General features: G+C 40.3%; 1 protein-coding gene across 1 annotated transcript; it reads right to left on the bottom strand.

The window, feature by feature from the left end:
* Nucleotides 1–125: 125 nt before the first annotated feature.
* lrrc8da (leucine rich repeat containing 8 VRAC subunit Da) lies at nucleotides 126–9,639 on the bottom strand. Its single transcript, XM_030752901.1, has 2 exons — nucleotides 9,357–9,639; nucleotides 126–3,550 (listed from the first exon to the last, which is right to left on the bottom strand). The coding sequence occupies exon 2, from the start codon at nucleotides 3,546–3,548 to the stop codon at nucleotides 1,053–1,055; it is 2,496 nt and encodes an 831-aa protein (XP_030608761.1). The 5' UTR covers nucleotides 3,549–3,550; nucleotides 9,357–9,639; the 3' UTR covers nucleotides 126–1,052.
* Nucleotides 9,640–15,069: the final 5,430 nt, after the last annotated feature.

The following is a 15,069-nucleotide window of genomic DNA, read 5'->3' as shown; positions in this document are numbered from 1 at the left end:
TAGTGACACATCCTTTTAAATATTATTTAATTCACTAAAAAAGATATTTTAAAATAATTCCAAAATGATAGATTTCACTGCAGGACAGCAGCAAGCGAAGTGTATCTGAAGGAGATGAACAACGATTGGACGTCAATCAAGACGCTTGTTTTATTGTACCATAAAAATGAACTTTGAGCACAGGCTCGACGAGGTGATACAGCAGCTCTGAACACACATATATCAGGCCTACACAGAAGAACACTGAGAAGAGTGAAGGCAGATATTACATGATTGTGACACGTAGGACCATCAGTTCAACAGAACATTTCAAAACGTGATTCCAAAAATTAGTCGACTGATTTCCCTTTTATCAGCTCAGATTTCTCTGAACAGGTTATCACAAAGGACATCCACAATCTTTACATCATTAGGGTTTCCATGTGCAAATGAAGTACTACAGGCCTTTGTATACAATCTTCACTAAAGTAAGGTAAAGGTTCATTTCTGGTGCTCAGTCTCCACCTGAGTTTACAACTCTGGTTCTTTCAGCTACATGAGTATGCATGAAGAAAAATAAAATACACAGGTTACACAATTTCAACAAGTTAAACTACCAAAAAAAAAAAAAAAAAAAGGAAAAGTTTTTAATGAAAGAAAGAAAAAACTGACAAGAAATTATGATTTATTCATTTTTGGCTTGTTCTTTGTGAAAGCCCTCTCTTTAAAAAAAAAAAAAGAAAAAAAAAAAAAAAAAAAAAGCAGCAGTTAAGGCAAAAAGACAGTTCCCACGGTTACATTTATACCTGAGTACCTAAAACAATAATGATCTACATAATGTGTCATTGGGGCAGTTTTGGTCTATAGAAGCTGGATTTTTATTTTCTATTATAAAGCTAGAAAAAAGCATAATAATACATTCTCTGCAACTACAGAAGCTATCCTTTTCATGCTGCATTTAAATAGAAGCAACTAAGAGAGCCTAAAAAAAAAAATAAAATAAAACAGGAAATGTATGCATATTACAAAAATAATGGTTACAGCCAGCCACCTTATTCCGAGTGGCTTTTGTGCTAAAAGGTTTCTCGACTAATGCTTTCCTTAGCGTCCATAGGAAGTGTGTCGAAAAGATGCTCCTCCACGACAAGGCAGTTTTTGCGCAGCAGACGACAGTTTCCTAACTGGGCGGGCAGTCTGTCAAGACAGTTTCCTTTGAGCTCCAGCTGAGTGAGCTGGACCAGCTGGCCCACAGCCTCGGGCAGCGTAGTGAGCGCATTGTGCCCCAGACACCGCACCTTAAGCTTGGTGCATCTGAATAAAGTCTTGGGCAGCACCTCCAGCTTGTTGGAGTTCATGGCCAAGTGCTGGAGGTTGTGGAGGAGACCCACATCTGGAGGAAGCACCGAGATGGAGTTATGGCCCACATCCAAGTGTCGCAGTTTAGGCAGGGTGAACAGGGCAGGAGGCAGGGTCTCCAGTTTATTGTGAGAAAGGTGGAGCGCCTCCAGAGACTTGATGTGGCCGATGGAGGATGGAATTGTGATTATTTTGTTGTGCCACAGTTTAAGGCACGTCAGCCTCTTGAGGTGCTGTAAGCTGATGATCTCCTCTATGGTTCGGATGTTGTTAGATTTCAGGTCGAGCTCCTGTAAGTTGGTTAAGCTGAAAATAGCATGGGGAATCCTTTCAAGTTCACAGTTGTGCAGCTCCACTTCAATTAGATTTGTCATCTTTTTCAAACTGTTTAATACCAGCAATTTTGTACCATCATTATGCACCATTAACCGAATCAGATGTGGAGAAAGCTCCGTTATGTTTGTCGGGATTTTTGTGAGGTTGCTCTTCAGGCATAACGTCTTCAAATGCCTCAAGTCTCGCATTGACTCCAGGCAAATCATTTTATTGTTTTCTGAGCTCAGGTTGCCAATTAGATTAAGCTCCTTCAAACTCCTAAGCAAATATACCCAAGCTGGGATCTCGGCAACGTCAGTGAACTTGACGTGAAGGCAGCGGAGATGGTCGCGGAGGAAAGCAAAACCTGTCTGCTCGACTTTGGCGGGAGAGTGGGAGAGATGCAACTCCTGCAGGCTGGTCATTTGAGAGACCTTTGCTGTGAACCTCACCTCAGGAATCAGCTCCAATTTTAGCACTTCCAAGTCTGTGAGGTCAAACACCGCATTCGGGAGACCCGAGAGCATGAAGAGGTGCAGCTCCTGTTTGTCCTGGGCGTTACGGGTAACGAGCTGCTTTAATTTCTCAAAAGTCCACTCATGGTTGAGGCTGATCTCCCTCAGCTTGTTTTCACTGACCTCGGACAAGAAAACACCAAAGCGCTTGGAGTAAAGCTGGTCATACTGGTCAACCATGTGTAAAAGAAATGCAAAGTCATTTTTGACGTCAGGAATGTCACTAAAGCTGCTCTCCTCCCTGACCTTCTCGAACGAGTACTCCTTCAGAGGTCGCCGAAACACCCAGAAGAGAGAGTAAAAGCAAGTCATCCCGTAGATCATTATCAATGCCACATAGGTGATGAGCAACTTGCTTAGCATGAAAGCCATGTTGTGCGTACAGATGAACTTTGCATATCCTGTTAGATGTTTTATATTAGGCATACAGGTATGAGTAAAATTTATTTTGTTTAAAAAAGCTGACGTGTAGGCCAATATCAACATAAACTTGACAGATTTGACAATGGTCTGTGCTACATAAAGCTTGTAGATTAAATCACTGTCCTCCACATGAGCTCTGAACTTTCTCACCTTCTCAAAAAGGGCTTTGGCCTGCTCGCCATCTTTTTTATCCAGGATTGTCATGCTACTTGGGACCTCCAATGTAGGCTTTTCCGCAGTAAACTTCACCCCAAGCATGGGTGTGGATGGGCTCACATTCGTGCTTTCATCATTCCCCTCTAAAGACACCTGCTTTGGCGCTGAAGCAGTGCCGGTCAGCCTCTGCTTGTTCTCCTCAGAGTCCTCACAGGCTGTTTCAGACAAAGCCTTTGTTGTCCAGGGAGACTCAAAACACCGTCCCAGAATGGAAACGAAATGCTCGATCTTCGAACTCGTTTTGGGGTACTTGAACCAGAAGTTGCTACTGACCATGAGGATGATGGTGTGGATGAGGGTGAGGTATGGAAAGTATTTGGAATACCAGGGCAAGGCCTCATGGTAACACTTTTGGTTGATAAAAACATACTGTTGAAAGTCCAGGTTTGTTTTAACCCCTGTTGGTTGAGGTTGTGATTCATAAATTTGATGGACAGCTTCATCCGTTAGGTCCTTGGTGATCGGTGGGGTCAGTGTTCCAACAGGGACCCTTATGGATGAGGCTACTTCCCCAGGTGTCTGCTGGCAGCCGGACTCAGGTTTTGCTCCTGAGGTTTCCTCTGCCTCATTCATACATGGAAGGCAAGCTACCTGGTCCCTGGTGATCTGCATGGTCATTGCAAATATGGCCAACATGAGCATGACCAGACCCAAGTAGTCCATGAAGACGTCCCACCATGGCTTTAAGATGCGGTATGTTGGCTGGATGTCGTTCAAGGACGCAACCTCAGTGAGTGTGAACATTACTGCAACAGACAGACAGAACTCAGTTAATCTTACTCAGACTGATGGTTTTTGTTTGTGTGTGTTTTTTTGTTTTTTTTGCACTAAACTTGAAACAAACTTTCCATTAATGGATTTATTTTGATCACTGATGAATTGTTAAGTCATCTTCATCATGATCATTACTGTAAACTGATTATATTTGGATTGTGCACCATGCTGGTCTCATAAACATGACATGTGAATGAATATTTTATATATATATATATAAAAAAAAAAAACTCTTCAAACCTATAACCCTGTTTTAACCAGATGCATCGTGGATGATCAAATCACAAGTGGCCAGCGCTAAATACGAGTTTAAACTTTAAACTACCACAAAGACACACTGTGATATGATCACTCAAACTGCTGAGGTGCAGAGGTGCTGAGAGATGCACTTGACTCCAGCCATTCTGATCTGTTGTATCTTGGTTAGGCCAATTGCAATAGGAAATTATGACATCAGTGCATGGTGGTACTTTTTCATCTTGGCCTGTGCCCTTTTGCAAGTGCAAATGACTGTTCAACTATTTTAACATGGGTACTTTTCTACACTTTGCTGGTAGCTCGTGGATATAATGACTGCTCAGGGCCCGTTGACAGAAAAGACATTTGAACCTAGTATATCAGCTGGACAGCTTGGAGAGTTTTTTTTTTTTTTAAGTCTGCTTTCAGCTCTTTGCAGCATTGTCATCAGCAGTCTGAGTAGGAAACAAAAAATTCAAAAATAACTTTCCACATGTTATTTATAGGACAGACTTAGAGCAGGAAATCTTTCTGGTTTAAATCCACAGCAGGTTACCAAAGTGGGCAGTCATGTCATGTCATGCGGTCAGCTAAGCCTCCTGGAGTAACACATTGATCCACCAGCTACATGAGCCATGAATCAGTAACTGAGTGTGAATGCACCCTATCATTTTATCATGATGAGCTACATTGAACTCAGTTCCTCTTCATAGTGTTTAAGCACCAGGACAAGACTGTGCTAAATCCAGACGTATTACAATGAGCTGTTTTTGGAACAGAGTCCTTTGATGAAGCCCCAAGTCCATCAAATGCTCTGATTCACTAAGACGTTTGGCATATGTGCATTTCATTTAGTGACGCACTAAAAATGGTTCTCTTAGTGAATGTTGCACTTTCTACACACACGCACACAACATGACCTCCCTTCACATCAACAGTTAATCCATTCTGAATTTTAAGTCTTTCCTTAAAAGTATGAATAGTGATTTCTACTGTAAAAACTAACTTAGCGTGACAGCCTTACGTGTCACAGGAAGTTTTAACAGTGATAAGGTTAACAGGTTTGTGTATCAGCCATAATGAGTTGATCTCGGGATCATTTCTCGCAGCACCAAACAAGCAGATAACATGCATGAGCCACCTTCACAGGATTTGTTATTATCACATACGTGAATGATCAGCTCAGAGGTCAATAATGTTCATACCTTTTTCCCCACAGTTTCCATAGTAGTTCTGCCCCTTCTGAAGAACACAAAGTCAAAGTTTTTTAACTTTTCCCTTGATTTATATATCTTATCTTTATATTTATAAGCGCATGAGTGCACTTTAAAATTTACATGAGTGCATTAAAATTGTTTATAGTTTTACAGTTATTTTTTTCTGTATAGCGTACTTTTATACAAGTGTTTGTACTGTTTCATTCCAGAGTGCATCAAAATGTCATTGTATATATAATATACAATGGCAATAAAGAAACCTTGAGTATCCATATGTCTTAAGAGATTACACACACATAATACAGAAACACTCCCTTTTTCAGAGAGACCACCCAATGAAATACTAAACGAGAGGTCGCACTGAGTTATGGAAACTGGTGGAATATCCTCCCACTATAAGCTACTAGACACGATCACACTTATAACTTAGCTGTTAGTGTATAATCACTGTTATAATGGTGTTTTTGCGTAGTACCATATTACTACACATCAGTTTTACTGAAAATATACTTAGGTGGAAATGACTGTGTGTAAATAAAACACACCATTATTAGTTAATGGGAGACCTGAGGGGTATTCTATGAATGAAGTTCAACACAGCTGGGCTCACTTTGCGTTAGTTGGCTCGACAAAACCTAAATTCCCAGGCAGAGATAACGGGCATCGTGATGATGGTTATCAACTTCCTGTTAAACTGTGCTTTCTGCTTCAGGCTCTGTGCGCACTCACAAAAAAAAAAAAAAAAAAAAAAAAAGGTCATTTCACGTGTCACATGACTCTCCCGCTGCACAAAAAAAAATCCCTACGAGTGCCACAGATGTTATCTGATGATTGTGATAAAATGGTCATTAAAAAGCTATAAAGAATATAAACATGTAACAATAAATTGCAGAACTGCTGCAAATAAGAGGTTAATGCTGCAGAAAAATGTAAATATTGTGCTTTATGGCACAGAGCGATAAAATAAACATTTTAATTGAAGTTAATTATTTTAATGCTGAGTGCGCTCTCAGCTGTTTATGATGTGACTGTTGCACTTTAGAGCTCTGAGACTTTAAACTGGATCCATTAAAGGTTAGTGTCCCACAGCCTGAAGGAGGAGGACGCGTGGAAATCAGTTTAATTTGGTGCAGATCAAATTTAAATTACTTTGATTGATTGAACAGAGGCCTGCACTGTGAAACAGGATTTTGGCTTATCCAGGTAACTTCAGGACTAACCCTGGGTTTTCTGTACTATGAAGGTGGTTCACTTCTTACTGGGGTAAATTGCCACGGTAACTTATGCTGCAATTAGATTAGAAATCAAAAAGGTATGACATCACATCAGTCGGACCTCTGCGGAGAGAGCAGGAGGGTCTGAAGTTTTTCGGTGCCTAGAATCTTTGGTTTCCCTGATGAGCATCAGCAATAAATACAAAATTGTAGATGCAACTTTATTCCTCTATTTATTTGTTAGTTATTGCTGTTGGCAGAAAACAATTTAAAAGTTTTATTGTTCTATAAGTGTCCATATATGACTTGACTTGATATATGATCCTAAAACAGGACACCTACACTCATATCAAATGTGTACGCAGACTGAAGCTGTGTTTGAATTCTGCTTTTATATTTAATCTTTACTCTGAAACCCTTAAACAGCACCGAGTCTGCAGCTGAGAGAAAAAAAAAAAAAAAAAAACCTAGAACTGTCAGGAGCAGGTTTTGTTTAGAGTTTCAGCTTAAAATCAGCTGGAAGTCTTATTTACAGTTTTAAGTGCACTACAGATTCTCTGCTGGCAGAACACGCTTTATATGTGCAGCTTGGTAAGAGGTAACTTGCTAAAACCACTGAATGAAGCGCAAACTGTGCATTGTATTGTCACGGGAATGCGTGTGTATTAATTTGGTGATTTAGGAAATGTATAAAATGTTGTTTTACTTGATTCTAACCTGCTGCTGAGTCTCTTTGACACTGCTGGGAACACAGAGCACACCCCGACAATATCTGTTCAATCAAAGTAATTTCACTTTGACCTCCGATTTCCGTGTGAGCGTGTATCCTGATCTCCAGTGTTAGAGTAAATCCAGATAACAGAAAGATACCCTGGGTATGCTGAACACGCTTCATACTGTAGGGCCCTGGTATTCTTGGTGTTTGTTCTAGTAGCTGCAATTCCAGCAATGTAAAAGAGACTTAGCAGCAGATTAGAGCCAAGCATGACAACATTTATACATTTTCTGCATCAACAAATTAATACATGCACATTTCAGTGACAAGGCAACGCACACTTTGCACTTATCATTCAGTGGTTTTAGTGCAGTACAGCTTCACAACTTACACAAATACCACATATACCCCCCAGCAGAGACTCTATCCTGCACTTAAAACGTGCTGCAAACAAGAAGGGCATTCACAGAGTGCATAACTCACCAATCCCAAATTTTCTATACCACCTAATGCTGTCATACTCCGTCATAAATAACTAGATCACAGAAAATTGGAAATGGATTTAACTGGATTTTAAAAACAGTAAAATATGATTTTATATTTTTATTTTAAAAAATATGATCCTCAGGATAATGGCATTTTTAGATATATTTCATTCAGTTTGTGTACTCTAGTAGCGTCCTCTAAAATAACTAAATTAAAAAAAGAAAAATATTTACAGAGATATGAATTGTATGTGTGCGTGTCTGTGTGTGATTTTTGTGTTAAGGTTTGTAGTTCACTTTGCATTATTGTGAGTATTTTAATTTAAAATAGAAATTGTTTATCCCCAAGCACGAAATTCCATTGCAATAGATGAAAAATTCACTGAGATATGAATTTTAAAATGTCGCCAGTGATGAGATAGGGATTTTTAAAAATTTTTGGTGACCTTGACCTTGAAAATGAAATACAGTTTTGGGCCCATACTGAACATTTCCACAAAGCTTCATCAATTTTCGTTTAAAACTTTTAGTGAAAGGGATTTATTTATTTAACTTTTTTTTTTTTTTTTTTTGGGTGGTGGTGGTCTTGACCTTTGACCTCAAAATAAAATCATATGGTCTGAAAAATATTTCCACAAAGTTTCAGCAATTTTGGTTCAAATCCTCATATGTGAATACTGTCCCTATCTCACAATGGTAAAGAATCCTTTTAAAAATTCCTGGATCCTGATGGTCATCCGGAGCACCACTAAAAAGTCATCAGCTGCTTCCCCAACAACCCCAACGTTAATTTTCACCGTTATCCTGCTAACACACAGACAGACGCGACCGAAGACACAACCTCTCCACCTGTGGGTGAGCGAGGTAGTAAAAGAAATCATGTAAACGTCGCTCTTCCAGCTGATTACCAGCTCCAGTCCAAGTTATGTGCTCAGCATAAGGTACCATGGTCATCCAGGTTAAAAAGTGAGCCGCTTTCATAACACGGAAAACACTGACTGTAAGCTGAGGACACACAGTCGTACATCCCTCTGAAGACGTCATGAATTATCACTGATGTTAGTAGCAGCTGTGATTTTATTTTTACTATGATAGTGGTGAAAGCTCGGCAGATATGAATGTATGTAACAGTTTAGTTGCGTTCAGACTACACTTTGACAAGGAGAAATGAGCATTCTTCATCAGACTGATAAAGCTAAACGCAGCTCCACAGCGGCTTGCAATTAGCAGCCCTCCCCCAGTCTTTTGCGTATGTCATGAAATAGCGGATCCAAACAGATTTTGGGGGGGGGGGGGGTTGCGTGTGAATGTGGGCCCCCAGGAAAGGGTGGGGCCCTGCGCGAAATAGGCGGTCCTGGCAGCAAGGACAGGCTGGCGCTAAGATCTATCAGATCAAACTTGTAGAGGAAGATGCCGCTCGATTCAGGGTGAATCTACGGCTTTCACCACGTGATACTAGCCGCTCTGCCGCATGTCAAGTTTATTCAAGCCTGATTATAAGTTTAAAGATGGCCAACAAACAGTTTAATACAATCCAATTCTAAGTCAGGTATGAGGTTAAAACACCAAGTCCAGGCAGCACGGTGTAGGCAGACAAGTGCACTAGAAAGGAAACCAGCCATTTCTGTAGCACTGTGATGAAACTGTTGATCTTTTGCCTCGTGCCAGGGTTTTTTTTTCTTTTGTTTTTTCCGCAGTTAGTTATTTGGTGACCCACATGGTCAGCTGATTCACTGAGACACGAGAAAAGGAGAAGCACCATGTGTCCCCACGTTAAACATTCACACCAGTTTCTTATCTGCAGACTGTATCTCCATTAGCCAAGGAAACGATATCTATCAAATTACAGGTTATTAAAACGATCTATTTTTAATTCTTTTAAGAGTGTGTTGAAAGGAAAATATACTTACTGCCCGTGAGGCGTTATCTCAATCCAATTATTTCTTCTTCACCCTGCATGCCACTTTTCGATCCGCTCTCCAGGTGCCTCTTTAACCTAATTCTTCAGCCCGGTTAAAAACTGCGGGGATGACGCCGCTCGGTGAAACAAAGCTCCGTAAAACATTTGTTTGCAGACCTGCGGTTTGTCGGCTGGTAGCCCACATACCTAAGCCCGCCTGCCTGGCTTTGTGTTAATAGACAGTAAACGCAGGTACACCTCGGGGGTAATACATTTCTAAGAAAAGACTGAGCCAATATGGAGCTGCGCGGACCGCTGTGGTGCGCGTCATGGGCGCTTCTCATTGGAGGACGGCGCTCACAGCAACTTCCCGAAGACGCCTCCTACTCGTTCAGGCCGTGCTGCGTTCATGGCGGGTGGAGAAAACCGGAAAAGTTACAGACGGTCAACAACTGGCCGCACCACTGCTCCTGCGATTCCGCGATCCGGCCGTGCAAGTAGGACCGCGTCAGGGACTACGTACGGTGTTTTCATACCTAATCTAAAATAAAATGTCAGCCCGGTATTTGCAACATAACATTTGTGGTATTTCCACAAAGCGCGGAGCGAGTTTCACGTAAGTTACAGTAAATGATCAAACAGGAAAAACACACACAAGGCAGGAGCACAGTTAGTCACTATATGACTATGTATTAGAGACATTCCTGATTTCCAGCTCTTTCTAGACCTGGTTGATGATGTGCTGGGTGGAGGAAGTGTCTTCTCAGTAGCAATCCATACAGGTTTCAACCGGTCCGAGGCTGCTGGCTGCTGCCGCTCCGCTCACGTTACATCTGTACTTTCAGAGGAGGAGGGAGAAGAAGACATGAAAGAAACAAAGAAAAGTCATTTGCACATGATGTGAGTAAAGAAAGAAAGAGCAAAAGAGGAAGTGGAGCCTGACTGTGAATAAACACGTGCAGAGGGATTACACTGATACATCATTTTGTCTCTGTAGAAAGCAGGCAGAATACATACAGCGCAGTGTATCAAATGTACTGTTTCTTGCAGCGGGGCCAAATGTTTGCTCAGAGTAAGTGACACCATCTTGTGATATCTGTGTGCTTGCAAAGAGAGAAGTGAATGGAAAAAGAAATAGACTCACTTAACCTTCTGATCTCACAAAGTGCACACAGCTCCTATTCTCTCCATAACCGCTCTGACAACTGTTTATATGGTTTAAATCTGGGCTTTGACCTCATGCCAAACCTGCTTTGGTTTATGTGGTGAGGCGAATAATGTCGTTAGGGTTACATAGACATAAATTATTCAGAGTGGATCTCCCCCTCTGATTTGTAAAGAATACGCTGCACAGTGGAATAACACATATACATGTGAGGCCCCATGCAGAAGTTGGACAAATAAACAGTCATTCGGTTTCCTTTAAAGCCAATAAAGCACCAACAGAGCCAAACAAACAAACCTGTTTCTATGGCAGTTAATTTCCCGTATGCACAATAAGCTCTCACCCACACACACACAGTGGAGAAGGAAATTTAGCCTTACGGTGGTTAGACTAACTAACCTAAGGCTATGTACTACGGGGAGGTGGGGGCTCGAGATTGGTGGACGAATGTAACCAGTAAAGATTTGTTGGGTATAGTTAGACAAGAAAACGTAGTAATATGACAGTAATAAAGAACGATGATGCGGTGATGCAGCGGGAAAGTGATGGATAACAACCGCTGAGGTCCTCAGGTAGTGCATATGTTTGAGACAAAGAAGCAGACTGAGCCCATTACCATTTTTATGCCATTATGCTGTGACTCGTAACCTTTTCTCCAAGTGGAATTTGCATAGAAACAACTGGCCCATCAAAGGTTTTACATTATTAGTGATATTAAAAAGCATGAGTTAGGCAAACCTTCCATTAGAAAGAATGACATTCAGAAAATTTAAAATATATATATTTTTAAAAGGCTCGGGGACCTTGTTTGAACACTTAAAGATTTGACTATAGCAGAAAACCAGTCTGAATAATTTATCCTTGTAAACCAAACTGTTTGGTTTGTTATAGTACTGTGCAAAGGTCTCAAGCCACCCCTCATTTCTTTATATTTTGCTTCCAAGAAGCCAGACGTCTCTTATTTTTTTTAAAGTGTTCTGGAGCAGCAGTTCTCTGGGCTTTGTGAAGCTCTTTCAAAGTGTTTCTTTGGACATTCGCTGCTTTTTCATTCAGTTTCAGTCCAGTCCTTGTACCTGACCATTTTCAGAGGACTTTTTAAATTTTGTTAAACTGCTTATGAATGATTAAAGTGTAAATCAAGGAATGAACCAGAGTTACGTCTACACATAACAGACAACTTAGCAAAGAACTAATTTTACATTTTCTCTTCAGGCCTTTTGTTACTAGCAGCCAGTAGCAAAAACATTATCTGTGTGTTCTTAAAACATTTGAAGAAACTGGTCAAGTAGAGGACAAAACACAAAATGACAGGCATAAATTAAAAAAAAAAAAATAAATCTACAGCAGATGCACAGGTTCTGAAAGTCATGTCTTTAAGAAAGAGACTGGACCCAGGACCTGAGAGATGCTTCTGGCCCTTCAGTTGATCCATCCACTGTTCACTGAAATGGTCTCAGGGGAAGGGTGTCTGTCAAGAAGGCATTCTTAAGGAGGGTAAACAGGGAGAAAAGGCTGGAGAAGCACTTGGTGATTTGGGGTATTTTGTAGGTGTTAAAGTGAAAGATCTTTATAAGATTAAAGGGATCTTGAGTAAGAAAAGCATTTTGTAACACCATGCCATAACATGCTAGAGTGTAACCAGTTTCTACCTGCAACAGTGAAGCAAAGCACAGCTTCAAAGTATAAAATAACTGGCTGCTATTCTGTCTCTAAAGGAGTAACTGGCACACTCACTACATCACAAACCTCACAGACTGCCACATGCTGCATATGTATATATATTTGTTATTTTAAATATTTATCACTAAGAGGAGCATTTTCCCGTTGGTTTTGCTTTATGTTTCTGCTTTGTCTCTGTTTTTATCATTGTTAAATAAATCAATAAAGCTTCTGCAGACATCAAATATTGATTCATGCATATTAGAGACATGAACCCAAGTGTCAGGCACATATTATTTGTACAGTATCATTTGCACACATGTATTGCTTCCTGATCAGCAGAAACACATTAGAGTGTTTGTTTTTTTAATCATACTGGTGGGATAACATAGAAGGGCTGTTGTCCACTGAGCCAAAATCATGCACTTTGGAGATATAAGATGACAACTAATGTATACACTCATCAGAGTCTCACAGTCTCATTGTCATGGTACTATCCAAGCAAACCTGAGCTCAATGGTGCTGAATGATAACTAATAACTGTAATCATATAAAGCACTGCTGAGCCCCTGTAACATGTGCATTTCCCACAACTCAGTCACTGCTTTGATTTACTCCATCTGCTGTTGCCTTGATGCACACTGACTCTCCTGGCTGATATACTGATGTAATTATAATGTAATAGCTGCGGATTGCAACTGCAAGCATTTTCATTAAGCATTAAGCAATTTTAGTTGAAAACATAATTCTTACTGGATCATAATGGATTCATAGTGGCAGCCTGTTACAGCTATTTATTTCTGCTCTGTCCACTCTGCTGCTGTAACAAAGTGAATTTTCCAACTGTGGGAATAATAAAGGCTATCTATCAACATCAATCCACAAAGCAGATACATGGATATTAAAACTCCTACGACTTTAACCTGTATGATTATCTTTTTCACCAGAGGCAGTGGGAACTGTCATGGTCCTGTGATCTCCTGGAAAGAGCAAATAGTTACATAAGCAAGTAAATAAAACTTTTAAGCACACAGAGACAAAAAAAAAAAAAAAAAAAAGTGAGGACACCTAGCTGCTATCATAAGCTGAGAACATGAGGACACATTTATTGTTTTATCCTCAACTTTTTGAATATGTCTGAACCAAGAATCTTGTAGCTTTTTCTATTCTACAACCACAAAACCAAATACAGTGACTCTTTGTGACTGGGGTTTCCTGCACATACCAAAGAATATGGTCACAATGCAGTCACAGACAGGTACTGAGTCACACAAACTGACAACAATCTGACAGACCTTTGCCTCTTAAGAAAAAATAGTACAATTTAGAGATTTGTTTTTAATAAAGAAGCTTTAAATATTCAGTTAACTTTGTTCTTTTCAACTATTGAGCCATTTATGGGTTTGTGTTACAGCATAACGCTAACCACACTCTGTGTGTCACACTCTGGTGAAATGTGAGGTTTGTATTTATTAGGTTATGCATGTGTCATCATGTGTCTCCTACTTAGCTTGGTTTGATTAGTAGTTAAAGCTTTATTTTTGAGGATTTTCGAGGATGTCATGAAAGAAAAGTAATTATTAGTTAACTTAATTCCACTAATTTGCTAGCATTTCAGGCAGTACACAGCAGTGCAGCTGAACTTGAAAAATGTCAAATATTTCTGTAGGCAGCAACATTAGTTAACCGAATAAATAATAAAATAAATACGAACACGCAGAAACCAAGTAAAAATGACCCGTTCTTAGAGTTCAACAGTCTTAGTAACTTCAGGTCTGTGGAAGCTGCCCAGGCATACATCACCAATGATCACCCATCCTAAATCCAATTTCTGTGCATATGCTGCATCGGAGGGCCCAGTAATTTGTTCCCTTTCTTTATGGACCCTTAGCAAGTCCCTCCCAAGTAGCAGCAGGATATCAGCACTGCTATCTAACACTGGAATTTCATGGGCTATTGATTTAAGGTGAGAGTGACTAAGTGCAGCTGCAGGAGTGGGAATTTCATCTCTGTTATTAGGAATCATGTTGCACTCAGTGAGAGTGGGCAGTGGGATGGTGAGAGCACCATCTACAGACTCAACAACAAACCCATTCGGCGACCAGCTGTTTCTCCAACACCTGAGCATGTTTTGAGAGTGTATGGGGCTAAGGGACCATTAAAGCTGAACATCTCGATGAACTCAGAGCGTGCCAATGACCTATTGCTTTGGTCATTCAACATGGCGTACATCTCTTTGTGACTGTCAGCAGGGTAAACATTTACAAGGCATATCTTGGAACATGATTTGCCACTGAATCCTTCTCTACACACCTCAGAACATTTAGATACAACTGCAGCTCCTGGAGATCCCATCTCCCCACCATTCCCTGTAGGGCAGGGGTGTCAAACTCAATCATATGAAGGGCCAGATGTGAAGACACAGTCTGAGTCGTGGGCTGAACAGAATTAAAAATAATTTTAATCAGCAATATGATTTGAATGGTCAGAATACAGCAACTTTTTCCTCAACACATTAAATAAAATATAAAATTATATTTTTCTTCAAAAATGACATCAGGAAAAATGAGAATATTTCAAGCTGATGAAAAATTTTCAGGTAGAAATTGTGACGTGAATTTTTGCGCCTCATATGCGGAAAAAACGCTGCATAAACTGCGCAGTGCGTCCAGTTTATCAGCAAAAAGCGCAGCTGCAAACACAGCGGTGGAGACCTGCTCTGATTTCCATCCCTGAAGCTGCAGGGACAAAGGTGCCGCCATTTGTGGACTTTTACTGTAATAAACCCTATATTAAATGCGAAGCGCAATTTCTCAACTTTCAGAAACTGTTTGAATTTGTCCGATAGGAAATAATTGCAAGTTGCTTGTGTCTTCAAAGAATCTGTGATAGCTGTGTT

The sequence above is a fragment of the Archocentrus centrarchus genome, chromosome 17, assembly GCF_007364275.1.
Source record: "Archocentrus centrarchus isolate MPI-CPG fArcCen1 chromosome 17, fArcCen1, whole genome shotgun sequence".
Lineage (NCBI taxonomy): Eukaryota > Metazoa > Chordata > Actinopteri > Cichliformes > Cichlidae > Archocentrus > Archocentrus centrarchus.
Note: the sequence above shows the minus strand (reverse complement) of the source record. Positions and strands in the feature narration are given on the sequence as shown.

Bases quoted from the DNA above. Each gene is read 5' to 3' on its own strand.
- lrrc8da (XM_030752901.1), bottom strand. From the start codon at position 3,548: ATGTTCACACTCACTGAGGTTGCGTCCTTGAACGACATCCAGCCAACA.